A 14,274-nucleotide genomic window follows, 5' to 3' on the forward strand; every position below is an offset into this window, starting at 1 on the left:
GAGTTGTAGCTTATTTGCAGAAAAAGAAGACAAAGCAAGAACTGCAAAACTGCATAGAAAAGAATCCCCAGAAAACAAGTCGATTGCAGTGGTTTTGAATGCCATTCCTAAAAATATAAACTCCTTCTTCTTTGAGCAGTGGAAGTCCAAAAAGGAGGCTGGTATTATTGCTAAAATGTTTGAGAATGTCGCATGCAACAGAGATATCTCAGGAAAAGCATCTAAGAACTGCAACATCAAAAGAGATGCATTCATTCAAGTGGTGAGAATGCAGGAAAAGGCAACCTTTTGTGGGACGAGGAAGGCAACCATTACTAGAAACAATTCTGATGCACGATGCTACTGCTGCAAAGACCAGATAACCAACATTAGACACATCTTGCTGAGTTGTCTAATAACCAAGAAGTCCCAAATAGCCAGACATAATGTAGTCTGTGACAAAATCCATATGGCATAGCTGAAGAGGCTGAAGATGATAGATGAGAACACCTTAATGACGGTGTTTCCCAAAGACATGTACGACGAAAAGAAGAAGAATGTGGTCATTGCCGAAAGAAATCTGCTCTGTGATGACAGACAAAGCTTTGCTCGAAGACCCGACATTTATTGGCAAGACAGTGAAGCCAAAAAGGGTTATGTGGTTGATGTCACAATTGTAAAAGATGAAAACCTCGCCACTGCTTACTTCCGAAAAGTGTCAAAATACAGCACACTTTGTGAGAAGCTTTGAAGTGCAAGGAATCTGCGAAGTGTGACCACTGTTCCTGTGGTCAAACGATCAGCGGACTGATAAACAAGCTCTCTGTGGAAAGGATAGAAAAGCTGTTGAAGATCAGATTGGACCTCCCTAAGATAATTAGTGATGTCACAATCTCTAGTATGAAGGATCTGATGACTTACTTGAGTCATGGGAGAGCTTCCTTTGAGCTAGGAAACTCACTAGATTGTTCTCCACATGACGAATAGGGAACATAGAGTCCCGAAGGCGAAGAGACGGTTGAAGGATAAGACTGCTCCGAGCCATGTAATCCAATAACAAATCAAATTGAAAATGCATTATTGAATTCTTGGTGGTTAGACCACAGGAATTTCATGACAAATTTTTAAATTTAACTTAAAAGACCTACATTGACCACCACATTACCTCTAAAAATATATTTATTTTTTTTTCTATTTCGAATTATATTCAAATTAAAATTATAGTAAATAGGAAACTTTGACTGTATTTGGTCTGGTTCCCGTAATCAAGAAATGCCGAAAAATTAACTCGAGTTAGTGGAAACCGAGTGAGATGGAGCATTAAAAGGAAGGCTCTGAAGGCCGCACTCAAACAGTCTGTTTGTGCACCGTTTCACCCACTTTCCAAGTCCTCCCTTGGCGCGGACCCCCCGCAAGCGGGGGAACCACATCCGCATCCACACAGTACGGACAAGGAAAGTGGGTGACATGGGGACGCACAAACAGTGACTGAAAGGTGGACTTTCTTTAAAATACACTCGCGGCAAATATTTTTTTTGGTAAAGGTGATGGTGGTCAATGTAGGTTCCTTTAACTTAATTAATTGATTTTATACTGCTACTTTTTAAATCATGAAAAATTAACAACAACCTTAATATTAGTCAAACAAAGACATCGATTTGATTTTTAAGTTTTTGGTTTTTATTATTTTAAAAAATGATTTATTTACAAATTTGTAAGTCATATGCTGCTTCACTACTTTTTTATTTGGCCAATGAATTTTCAAGATCTTTTTTCTTTAAAATATTAGGGGTTTGGTATGACTTTGCCTTGACGTGAGACAAGCCCTTTTTTATTGTATCGAAACTATTTACAAACTAAATATTAAGTTCAAATCTAATAAATATTATTTTATTCCATTTTTTACTTTTAAAAATTGCTGTAAATAACAAAATTTAAAACTGTATTTGTAATTTGATGGAAACAGAAACTCCGTCATACAATTCTTGGGCAAGTTGGTACAAATCAACATACACTGAACCAAGACACAAAAAACAACCAACAAAGAAGACAGAAACACATCCGCAACACATTGGATATGAGAAACCCTCTTTACTAGAACAAAAAACAACAGTCCCAATAAAACATAATGTTCCATCAGCACAAACATTTCACGATGGAGCTATTTCGTGGGACTCGTGGTATTCAAAGCAACAATCATTCACTACAAAAGAAGATGATGACAAAACACAAAATTGTGATGCTGATACGAATGATCAAACAAAAAGGTTTCCAAATGCATTCAAAAATCGCAACTTTCGGAATAGGTCAGTAGTCTCCGCACAACCACCACAAAGACAAAATGAAGGCTCAACTATCAGCTCTGAAAGTCTTCTTGTCGACTCTAATTCAAAACAACGAAATGAAGCTACACAAAACTTCGTTGATTTAACAAGAAGACAACGATTGTATATACAACCTCCACAACAATTGGAAAGACGAGACCAGGGAGTTGATAACTTGACAACAAAAGACGTAATTGATCCAAGTTCACTCATAAGAAAAGAAAGAGAAAATACTCACTACCAACAATACACAACCCCGTTTGTTTCTTTGGGGACGTTTGGAGGTTTGGGATCTGTTCAAAACACACAACCCTTAAAAGTTAAAACAAATGAATTACCAAAACCAATTCCAGATTTTATAAATTGTGACGACAACGAAATTTGTGTGAACGATAACGAGAAAAACTCGAATATTACGAGTAAGGCTGTAGAAAAAGAACACAACATTTCTTCAATTAACTTGAATATGGAAGAAGATGTGGGCGTCGAGTTCAACAATGTAACAAATAATGTTTTGATGGAAGAAGAAGCTGTATCTGTTCCATTAAAGTCGACAACACCAATCATCTCTTCAGACCAAATCACTGAGGTTTCACAAGCTCATCAAATGTCGTCTTTAATTGAAAGTGGCAAAAACGATCGACCAATTGAAACTGCTTTGTTCACATGTTCTCTTAATGAGCAAAACCCTCTCATAATAGAACCAAAAAAGGTTGGTCAACGAACTGATTCGTGTTTTGCTCAAGTGACTGATCTGTTGACTGAAGATGAAATTACTGATTGCACAGTCTCGTCGACAGAAACGGCTGAAGTTACTGACGATGAGATCGATATTGGGTCCGAGTGGGTTGACCCAAAAAGTGTATATTTCTTCCACTCAAAACTAAGAGAAATTCACCCAATTATGCAACACGCGAACATTCTGTTCAGTTTGTCGTTTGTAGAGACTCTGTGCCGATATGGGGAAGACTTACAATATTGGCCAGAGGAGTCCTTTAACGTTTTGTTTGACAAACGCCGTCTTCAAGGTGTCGTGACTTCTTATATTCGGAGTGGACAAATCAGTCATGAAATTATGTGGAGAGTTAAAACTATGAGAAAGGTGAGACTGTTTTTGGCAAAGCTTCAATGCGAGCAAAAGACAGTGTTTCCTTTTATTAGTCGGAATTGGTGTGACAATCTTTTCGAAGACAAACACAAAAATGAATTGGCACAACAATGGAGTTTTACAAATGACTTGGAACTCATTGTATGTGTCTGTACATATGGTGTTGGCGTATATAATTTGTACATCCAGAATTACGTCATCAACACCATTCTTGAAACACAGTTTGGACTCTGTTTGTTATTTATCTATTTCACATTAAAGAAAAATAAACTCATTGATAGACACTCTCCATGAAAAGACTCTGTTACTCGAACGAAGACTTATACATTTAGTGAAAGCCCTTTGAACAGTTTCACACACAATTGTAATTGTAAGATTGTAAATATTTCACTTTTAATTCTCGATTTAAAATATCCATTCATTCACACAACATTTTTAAAATATGATGAAAATTGGAACTCCTTAGTTTGTTTATATGAAGTTAGTTGGTAAAAAAACTTGGCTCTTTTTTAAGATTAATTATATTTTATTATAAACAACCATTTAGTATTAGTTTCTATTTTTAATTCTATTGAGATTCATATTTTATTTAAAATTAAATTCTGAATGTGTACATATTACACCTGTAAATTGTTCTTATTTGGTTTTACACATTGACTCCTTCACACCAAATTTCTCACTAATTTAAATGAGACAAACAACAAAGAATGCATGCATCAATGTGTTCAGAATCATCAACAAGCCAACAACACTTGCATGGACTTGACAAGAAGACAGAGAAAGAAAAGAACGTCTTAATTTTTGATATTGGTGGTGAAACATTTGATGTGTCAATTTTCGCGATTAATAATGTTTTTTTGAAGTGAAGGCAACAAATGGCAACAATATTGGTGGTGAAGACTATGATGATAGAATGGTCAACCACTTCATTGTGGAGTTCAAGAAGAAGAACAAAAAGACATCACAACAATACAAGAAGGTGTGTTCTTGAGTCAAACGACTCGGGACATTACGTGAAAGGACAAAGCGAACACTATCGTCTGCAACAACAACTATTTTATTGAAGTTGATAAACTGAGTGATATAATCAACGTACGTTTATCACAAGAGCATATTTTGAAGAATTCAACATCGACCTCTTCATGATCGATGTTGAATTCGATAATAGAATTCAAAGTCGATAATAGAACCAGTTGAGAAGTTTTTGAAGACGCCAAACTAAACAAAGGAAGCATTGACGACGTTGTGCTGATTGGTGGATCAACTCGTATTCCAAAGGTTGTGCAGATACTACAAGACTTTTTCAATGGGAATGAGTTCAACAAGAGCATGAACTCAGATGAGGCTATTGTTTGTGGTGATGCTGTACGGGCTGCTGTTCTGACTGGAAATGGTAAAAGACAACAGAAGATGTGTTGCTGCTTGATGTTGCGCCATTGACGCTTGACATTGAGACAGCAGGCGGTGTGACGACTGTACTGATCCTACGAAACTCGACAATTCCAGCAAAGAAGTCACAAATATTTCGACAAGCAGCCATGCGCGTTCATTTGAGTCTTTGAAGGTGAGACATCTATGACATCACACTGCAACCTGCTTGGCAAGTTTGAGTTGAGTGGCATCCCACCCGCACCACGTGGTGTCCCACAAGTCGAAGTCACATTTGACATTGATGCAAATGGGATTCTGAATGTCTCAGCTGAAAACAAGACAACAGGAAAGAAGAACAAGACCACAATGGAAGACTCTCAAAGTTGCAGACGCAGAGAAGTTCAAGGCGGGGGACGACAGGATCAAAAAACTTGTCGAGGCAAAAATATAAACAACGAGACAATTCAAAAATAAAAAATGACAAACTTGTTGGAGTTGGAGTCGCATAATATAAAATGATTCTGACTGGTAAGAAATCGGTTTGTTTCCAAAACTAAAGACAAAAAACTTTGAAAAGTACTTTATGCTTACGCAGTATTTTATCTTTAACAATTGTAACATCAATCAAATACCATTGTTTGTTGCACTGCCAAAATATGTTCTGTTATTTGTAAATTATTTTTTTTCAACAAAAAGATTTGTTTTAGACATTACCACACTCTTGTTTCCTTAATTATCAAAGTGCTTAAGTGTAATTCCTGGATTTATTTGTTTCATTGTTTTTAGTTTCTCTAGTACACTGACTTGGATGAATTTGTAAACATAATTATGTCTGTCTATATGAGACTTTTTAGTCACAAATCAACTGATGTGACCATGTGGTGTGGTTTGTTTGATATTGTAAATATACCAAACAATAATTATTACAAGTTCTTAACAGTAATAACATTTCTCGTCTTTATAACATTTTTTGAACTGTAAACGTCCATTGCACTTTCCTCCCGAATTGTAAGTATTTAAGAATTAAATTAATTCAACTGTATTCTCTAAAATCCAAGTCTTTGTCTTTGCACTTTCCACATGAGGCAAAATATCCCTCAAGATGAGTTTATTATACGTGTTAATCCACTTTTTCTCTTCAGTACTCAAGAGTTCGGTCATAATCAATTTCATACAATAAGGCACTTTAGTCAAACTTTCAAAGCCAAAATGGGTCTCATCTCTCTCGACAACGATGACTTGGTTTTCTATTCTTATTCCAAATTCATTTTCTAAGTACACCCCAGGCTCTATAGTGATACACATCCCTTCGTGAAACACTTTATCATCTCTAAACGATGGAGGACTTTCATGTACCATCATATAGAGTCCTACCCCATGACCAGTTCCATGTTTGTATTCCCAATTTTCCTTGAGAAGTGGTTCTCGTGCTACAACATCGAGTTCTTTTGCTGTTTTAGTCTTCTCAAAGACTTCCATGAGTAAGTCGATATGTCCTTGTAACACTCTTGTATATGCTCTTCTGACCTTTTCCTCGACATTCAAAACACTCCCGTAGTAATTTGTTCGTGTCACATCCGTTGTTGCTCCGTCGGGGTATTGTCCGCCAACATCACACAATAACAAAGAGTTCCAATCAATAACACTATTTTGTTTTTCAGTAGCTCTATAATGGACAATTGCTCCATTCTTACCCGTGGCTATTATAGACTCAAAACTTGGTCCATTGTATTCCTTATTTTGTACTCTCAAACTCTCTAAGTACTTAGATGCGTCTAATTCACTCACACAATTTTCATTGACTGAAGCAAAGAAATCACATAATGTTTTACTATCGATGTCATGGAGTCGTTGAGTGGTCGTAACTTCCTTCTCAAGTTTGACTGATTTCATTATTTTGAGGTCTTCAATGGTGTCAAACAAATGTTTTCCAGATCCCACCAAAATCTGCTCAACGCGCACGTTTGTGGATTTTGCGTCATATGCAACTTCGTCTCCGACTAATTCCAAGAACTTTTCATAAAAACTGTCATAAGGCAGAACGTCGACGTTAGCTTCTTTGATTTGCAAAATGTGTTGAAGAGTCTGCACCTTTTTTTCATCTGAAATAAACAAGACGGCTCTCTCTTGTGTTACAATAGCAAAACAGTAAGCTACTGGGATATACGGCACATCACTTCCTCTCACATTAAACAGCCAACAAACATCGTCAAGGGCAGTGAGTACAACACTTCTGTTCTTATAGACTTCCCTCACTTGTTCAAGTTTCTTTGCCACGGACAGTTGAGCTCCCAGAAATGGGTAAACGTCCAAATGAATTAACTTCCCACCAATCATTTGTTCGATGAAATCGACATCTTTCATTGGAACTCCTTTCTCCTTTAAACTGGTGTAAAACTCAGAAGGCGTCGTTCGATAATCAAACCCGACATACTGTGACGGGGAAATGTTATCAGCAAGATATTCAAAGACCTTCGGCGTGGTCTTCTCAGTCGCTTTCATTAAGGTGTAGCACGAAGGTAGTTGGGCTGTTGCTTGAATGTAATATCGCCCATCCGTCCACAAAAGTGCTTCTTGTTGGGTTATAACCACCACAGCGGCTGAACCAGTAAAGCCACATAGAAATTCGACTTGTTTGAAGTGTGAATTAATATATTCAGAACAATGGGGGTCAGATATGCGAAGAACATAGAAAGAAACGTCTGATCGGCGCATTTCCTCTCGAAGTTTAGAGAGACGTGCTTGATATTCCGACATTCTTATAATTCAATCTCGAGATTGTGTTGAAGTTTTAAATTTATTGAAGTAAAACTATAATATAATTGTAAATATTATTTTAATAACTAATTATTCAAAATAGTTTTGCTTTTTATTATTTTTTATTTTATAATATTATAATAAATATATTATAATAAAAAAACTATAACTATTTTTAGAACAATTATAATAAATAATATATAAAAATATACTATTTATAATACTAATTATTTTTATTGAAATTTGAGCCCGTCAACGAGTGACGAGGTTCTTTTTTTAAAAAATTCATAGTAAAACATTAGTAAAAATAATAAACTAAATATGGACCATTTGAATTACCAAAATAGTTACTTACAAAAAAACAAAAAAAAAACTAAAAAACTCCAAATCCGAAAAAAGGATGCAATATCCGTTTGTTATTTATCTCACCAAACACACTCACAAAAAGCAAAGGAGAGTCCTCAAACAACTATAAAATTTTAGTCTTGGGAGAAGCAGGTGTTGGGAAAACCTGTTTGCTGACTCGGTTTGCAGACAAGACTTTCACTGAAGAAGAGGAACTTTCTACTAACGCAAACTTTAAGGTCGTTGACGTCCCGACTCCGGAGTCTTCAAAGGCGAAATCAGTCAAACTAGAGTTTGGTTTATATAAACATTTATTTTATTAACAAATGAATAGCAAATCATTACACAATTATTCACAGCAATTTAAACAAAAAACCGACTTACAGATTGTATGACACTGCCGGACAAGAACGATTCAGGATATTAACAAGTTCGTTTTACAGAAAGTGTTGTGGCGCGTTTTTAGTCTTTGACTTGAACGATAGAAACTCATTTCAAAATTTACAGAACTGGTCGAAGGATATTGAGTACTATGCAAACAAAGCAATTGTCATAGTTGTCGGAAACAAATCGGACTTGCCAAAGATTGATGACACCATTCAGCCGACAGAGATGTCTGGCTACATTTCAGAAAAGGGGTACAAAGCCTTCTACGAGTGTTCTGCAAAAACGGGGGATAAGTGCGAAGAGGCGCTTAAAGCAATGGCGCTTGAGGTAGCCGAGATGTGCACAGAAGAAACAGATGACCCCAAGAACGTCAAGCAGAACAACGTTCAAAAAAAGTCGAAATGCTTCTTATTTTAGTCACTTATATTGTGTTTTGTTCCTTCATTTTCAATCTCCAAAATTGAACGAAATGTGATATATTATATTTATAGTATCATTTATACTAAAAATATCCATTGTATTATTATGAGATGGAATTCAGATTTATAGTATTTTTTGTGGTTAAAGAACTATAATATATAGTTTGTCATTTTTAAAAGATGGAATTTCCAAGAATGGAGGTGCATAAAAAGCGAAAAAAGACACAAATTCAACTATCACTGTTTCACGTCACCTTCTTTGGCGACGTCTTTGACAATATCATCGTCGTCGTCCTTGTCTTCAACGTTTTTTATTTCGTCATCGACATCTTCGTTATCGTCATTTTCATCGTCGTCTTCCTCATCGTCGTCGTTTCTAACAATCTCGTCATCGACGTCCTGCTCCTCGTCGTCGAAGTCCTCATCGATATTATCGAACCCGTCGTCGTCGAAGTTCTGAGAATCGTCCGACTGTTCTGAGTCTTCATGTGCCGTATTCTGTTTATTGAAACATTCACTCGTCTCGTCGTCGCGTGGAACAACGACTGTATTGACGTAATCCACAAACTCCTTGTCACCGATTATGGCGGTGTAAAAGTCGTCCTCCTCTCCTTTATCTTCCACGGACTGTAACACACTCCTCATCAAACGAGCTGCAATAAGCCAGTAGTCTGGCCCAAGATTCTTCTCTTTTTTTTCTTCGACCGCTTTCTTGTCCATCTCAACAAATGTTTTGAGCAACTTCCCACCGTCGAGGAGTTTTAGTTTGACGTTCATAGCATTTCCGTTGACCACCGTCAAGAAAGTCATTTTGATTGTTTGTCTCAGAATCGTGCAGGAATGATTCATATAGAACACTTCCATCATTACATTCAACACATTCTCCCTTGCCAATTTATCATATATCTGTTTGAACCCGCTCAAGACAAGTGACAAGACGATGTACACCAAATTATTCAGAACGCCTCCGGATTTTCGAGTTCTGAATACCTCATCGAAGTGTGAGATGTGTGGGAGAAGTGCTTTAAATATCCCCGGCAACTCGTCTGGGTTAGTATACGTCAGTATAGTACTGCACGCCAGAATGTTACTGACAATAATGAAGCAGTGTTCGACATAGAGGTCGTCTTGACTCTCGAACATTGACTGAACAAATTTGGGGAGGATCTCATTACTATTAAGTAACGTGATGAACCGGAAGATATGCGAGTTGTCGTTTGAGACTTTCCACATGACGACGTTTCGAATGAAAGAGGAGATATTACTAATGATGTCCAATGACTGTGTTCCCATTAAAGTAGTGATGAGTTTTGGGATGAATCCTTTATTACATAGCCAGTCTATACATCCTTCCTTCCCAATATCATCCAATTTCATGATTTGAAAGATCGAGTCAAGAAATCCAGTGATGTCCAACCGCGCCATGAGTGTATTCAACATCGTCTCGTCTTTGGTAAATAAATCGTAGACCACCGCATTCCCCACTTGAATCACACAATTCAAGACTAACCCTCCCGCACTCATCCGTTTCTCGTTATTCGACCGTATTGCTTCAAAAAGGTATTCCACAAGTTCTTCATTAGTTCCTATGACGTCGATGATATGAGAGGGTTCGTCCGTGAATATCGAAATACAAATCGCGTGATACTTTTCAAAGAGGACCGGGTCGTCCGTCGGGGTGATGTCGTATGTCGTGTACTTCAGATATCGTTGAATGTTCTCCGGTTCAACACAAAAGTCCATTAAGTCGTTATTCCGCCTAATCTCAGATATAAAGTCTTCTTCATTCAATAACTTCTCAAGCGTGCAATCGGCTTTCCCAAGTAATATATCTAACGGTGACGCCATCGGTGGAAAGCGAAACATGCCACTCCAGTAATTCTATATGTAAGCAGAGTCCTGTGGAAATAAGAAACTTGACAAACCATTTTTAATTTACCAGTTCAAAACCCTTCTTTCATTTAATTATTTATTTCTCGTCTGACTCGGCTTTTTGGCACTTTCTATCTATTCATTTCTTTTGAAGGTTTTTGCCCAGAACAAAATCGATAGGACTTCGAAAAGATAACTACTTTGCTGTACTATCCATTCTTATCATTTTTACTATAGTATTAATTTGGACAAACTGAACTAATTAAATAGCTTTGTTATTAATTTCTGTTAATTCTCTAATCAAACGGTCTTGCCGTTGTACTGTACTATATCTTAATAGTATAATTTATTATTGTAAAATTATAATTTTATATAAATTAAAATCCTTCTATAAATAGTATTTTAGTACTAGAATGAATTATACTGAATAGTAGACGTCCAACCCACTCAAAATTCAAATAAACATTGCTTTGGAGGAGCTTTGTAGTCTTAGTCAAGTGCTGTTCTTTGTTTTTGATATGACGGGCTTACTCTTCGTCCTCCTCGAATTCCTCAAAGCCGTCGTCGAAATCAATTTCGTCTGTAAATTCCTCTCCCTGTGCAATCTTACCAAAATAGCCTGATTTGTAGTCTTCTCTGACCATCACGACGTTCTTCATGTAATTGACAAACTCGGCGTTCTTCTCGATGATCTCTTTCACTTCATTTTGTTCGTCTTTGTCTTCTATGAAGTGATAGAACCCAATCATCATTTTCTCGCCTATCAGCCAATAGTCTGGCGCTATGTTCTTCTTCTCCTTCTCCTCCAAAGCCTCTTTGTCCTTTTGTACCATCAGATCTAATAAATTCCCACCATCTAATAAATTGACTTTGAGGCATGTCGTGCCACTACTTAAAATCGACGCCACAGTGATTTGCACCGTCTGTCTCACTACCGTGCTCGAGTGGGCGCCATAAAAGACGGCAATCATACTCTTCAAGACAGTCTGCCGAGTAATTTCCTCATGCACTTTGTCATATCCGGAGAGGACTAAAGACAAGACTATATACACCAAATTGTTTGTCAGCGTCCCAATCTTCCTCTTGACAAAGATCTCTTCAAATTGGCTTAAGTGTTGTATCAGCGCGACATAGATCCCCGGCAGAGTCACTTGGTCTTTATATGTCAAGACAGTCGAGCACGCCAAAATGTTTGAGATGATTTGGAGGCACTGCGCCGCGACGAAGTCGTCTTGCGTCGTGAACGCGAAATGGACGAATTGATTGAGTTCCGGCGACTCGTTGATCTTCGTGACGAACTTCGATGTGTATGAGTCACTATTTGAGATCTTCCAGATGACAAGGTTATGTACAAACGCAGTGATATTGTCAAGAGCGTCAAGAGAGGGATGACTTTGGAGGGTTTTAAACAGTGCTTCTATCAAGCCAAGTCGACAGACTTGATCTATAGTTCCATTTTTATTAATATCTTCTAATTTAATAGCTTCAAGTAATAATTCTAAGACCCCGTCGACTTCTAAATGAGTGATTAAGATTGTGATGACGTCATCATTGGTATTGAGGTATTCCAAAACAAAGGAATTGTCGACCGAGATCGCAGAAGATAAAATTACCGCCGCATTCGACATCTTTGTCACGTTGGGAGTATTAAGTGAATCAAATAAATACCTCACGATGTCGGTGGACTGCGCGATGGGATCGATGATGTGAGAGACTTCATCGGAGAATAAGGAAGAACAGATATAATGATATTTAAGAACACTCTCACGGGTTTGGGAAGAGGGAATATCACAGAGAGAATACTGAATGATACTCTGAAGGCGTTGGGGAGTACTGCAGTACTCTATTAACTTCGCGTTTGTCTTCATCTCGCGAGAAAAGTCCTCGACGTCCATTAACTTCTCTAAAGTACACATGGGGTCCTTTAAAAGGGTGTCGATAGGCGATTCCATGTGCATAAAGTTAAAAAAGCTCGACCAATAATTCACTATATATTACTCTCAATTGTTAAGTCATTCCGGTCATGAAGAAAATGAAAAGTGTGATTGGAAATTACAATCACAAAAGATGTTATGACGTGTGAGTACGGAATACAAAAGGTCAATGTATAAGAACAAACTCGTTCTTTCTATTTTAAAGTTTCTTTATTCAATTGATATCATTCCAAACAGGGTTTTCTTTTCTTGTCTTTTTCTCTAAGATTGTATCACTCAAATATTTTTCCAAATTGCAGTTCAAATGGTTATTTTACTATTAATTACAATAAATAATAGGAAGAAATTTTACTAGTTTTATAGAATATTTATATTATTTATAAAAATATATCTTTTAAAATTATAAATTGTATAATAATTTTTTGAACAATAGTTTACATAATAACTTTTTACTAGTTTACAACTAATAATAATAACATATTATTATATTTATTATATAAATATAATATAATACCGATAGTACGAAAAACGATAAAAAAAACTATAGTCATTGCTTTATTTGAATAATAAAAGTAATTAAAAAAAAAAAGAAAGCACACCCGACCTTTTGCGGTCCAATACCGAATTTCATTTCTATAATTAAAGAAAACGGAACTATGAAATTGAACTTTAAGTTTTGAACGGCTATGACCGAGAGTAGTAAAGAGATGAAGTTATTCTCACAAGTAGTCCGGCCTTATACATTAGAGTCTTCTGTTTTGATCTATGAGAACAAAAAGTGGAAGAAACGGTATCTTCTCTGGAAAGGCATGACGCTCTATTTATTTGACAAAAAAGGGACAAAAGAGCCATCCAAAGAGGTCTATGAATTAGGCAAAGATGCGACAATGACAATTGAAGCGGATGGCAAAGAGAAGAAAAATGTTATTCACTTCAAAGGAATTTCCGATTTTCTGATCTTAGCCGATGAAACTCTTCCTGCCATCGAAGCGGCCTTTAAGACTTATAAGAGCGAAATCGAAGCTGAAAAGCGCCGCGCAGAAGCAGAAGCCGCTCGTGCTAAAGAACCAGTAGTTCTATCTTTGGAAGAACTCAATGAAAAGCTTAACGCTCATGTTGGAAAGTGGACGGGGGCGGATTATAAAGTTTTTTTGAAGGACATAGGAAAGGTCACATCGGACAAATACCTCTATAAGATTCTCAAACGTGTGGTCCGTTTGTTTTTTGTATTATATTTTTTAATACATTTTGTTATATTTTTTACGAATATATATTATACTATAGTATATAATACATTTTATTATATTTTATAATACAATTTTATTGTATTCATTCAAAGTTTTTATGTACGAGAAATTTTTAGTTATATAATATAGTACAGTTTTTTGATGAGTAGAAGATTGGAGCAATCAGGACTTCATCGACTTTTTTTATAAAGAATTCTGCGAGGAAGACTTGGAAGATACCGGATCGTTTTTAGCCGGGAAAGACAAAGACGACGAAGAAGTCACGTTTGTGTTTGGGAAGGATGTTAAGGGAGCGATGAGGATTACGGATATCTTTAAAACAATATACAAGAACTATAATTTAGTGTGGAGCGAGATTGCAAGGTGTTTGTTGGCATCCTTGGCGTCGTGGGAGCTCACGTCAAGAGATGAAGTGTTCCAAGTTATAGTGTTTGAAATGACTAAAGAGTTCGATGTTGCTGAAATAGTCACGTTTTTGCACTTTTATGCCGACTTTGAGGAAGATTCTTTTGTTGTCACTTGGTCAGATTT

At 36.6% G+C, this 14,274-nt stretch overlaps 6 protein-coding genes across 6 annotated transcripts; 3 read left to right on the forward strand and 3 right to left on the reverse strand.

Annotated features, from left to right (window-relative positions):
* Positions 1 to 1,935: 1,935 nt before the first annotated feature.
* On the forward strand, positions 1,936 to 3,757 carry EIN_503100 (hypothetical protein; the record flags this gene model as incomplete). The annotated part of the gene is made up of 2 exons (XM_004256987.1): positions 1,936 to 3,643; positions 3,693 to 3,757. 2 exons carry the CDS (start codon positions 1,936 to 1,938, stop codon positions 3,755 to 3,757), a joined length of 1,773 nt encoding a protein of 590 aa, XP_004257035.1.
* A 2,048-nt stretch (positions 3,758 to 5,805) lies between these two features.
* Positions 5,806 to 7,539, reverse strand: EIN_503110 (xaa-pro aminopeptidase, putative; the record flags this gene model as incomplete). Its single annotated transcript, XM_004256988.1, has 1 exon — positions 5,806 to 7,539. One exon carries the CDS (start codon positions 7,537 to 7,539, stop codon positions 5,806 to 5,808), a length of 1,734 nt encoding a protein of 577 aa, XP_004257036.1.
* Positions 7,540 to 7,939: 400 nt separating this feature from the next.
* EIN_503120 (rab10, putative) lies at positions 7,940 to 8,688 on the forward strand (the record flags this gene model as incomplete). Its single annotated transcript, XM_004256989.1, has 3 exons — positions 7,940 to 7,950; positions 7,988 to 8,176; positions 8,271 to 8,688. The coding sequence occupies 3 exons, from the start codon at positions 7,940 to 7,942 to the stop codon at positions 8,686 to 8,688; spliced, it is 618 nt and encodes a 205-aa protein (XP_004257037.1).
* Positions 8,689 to 8,927: 239 nt separating this feature from the next.
* On the reverse strand, positions 8,928 to 10,618 carry EIN_503130 (hypothetical protein; the record flags this gene model as incomplete). The annotated part of the gene is made up of 2 exons (XM_004256990.1): positions 8,928 to 10,571; positions 10,616 to 10,618. The coding sequence occupies 2 exons, from the start codon at positions 10,616 to 10,618 to the stop codon at positions 8,928 to 8,930; spliced, it is 1,647 nt and encodes a 548-aa protein (XP_004257038.1).
* A 471-nt stretch (positions 10,619 to 11,089) lies between these two features.
* On the reverse strand, positions 11,090 to 12,514 carry EIN_503140 (hypothetical protein; the record flags this gene model as incomplete). Its single annotated transcript, XM_004256991.1, has 1 exon — positions 11,090 to 12,514. The coding sequence occupies one exon, from the start codon at positions 12,512 to 12,514 to the stop codon at positions 11,090 to 11,092; it is 1,425 nt and encodes a 474-aa protein (XP_004257039.1).
* A 668-nt stretch (positions 12,515 to 13,182) lies between these two features.
* EIN_503150 (hypothetical protein) lies at positions 13,183 to 14,274 on the forward strand (the record flags this gene model as incomplete). Its single annotated transcript, XM_004256992.1, has 2 exons — positions 13,183 to 13,711; positions 13,893 to 14,274. Coding segments are annotated over 2 exons (911 nt in total), but the record flags the coding sequence as incomplete, so codon positions are not given.

This window comes from Entamoeba invadens, assembly GCF_000330505.1.
Source record: "Entamoeba invadens IP1 unplaced genomic scaffold scaff_1105074725959, whole genome shotgun sequence".
Taxonomy (NCBI): domain Eukaryota; phylum Evosea; order Mastigamoebida; family Endamoebidae; genus Entamoeba; species Entamoeba invadens.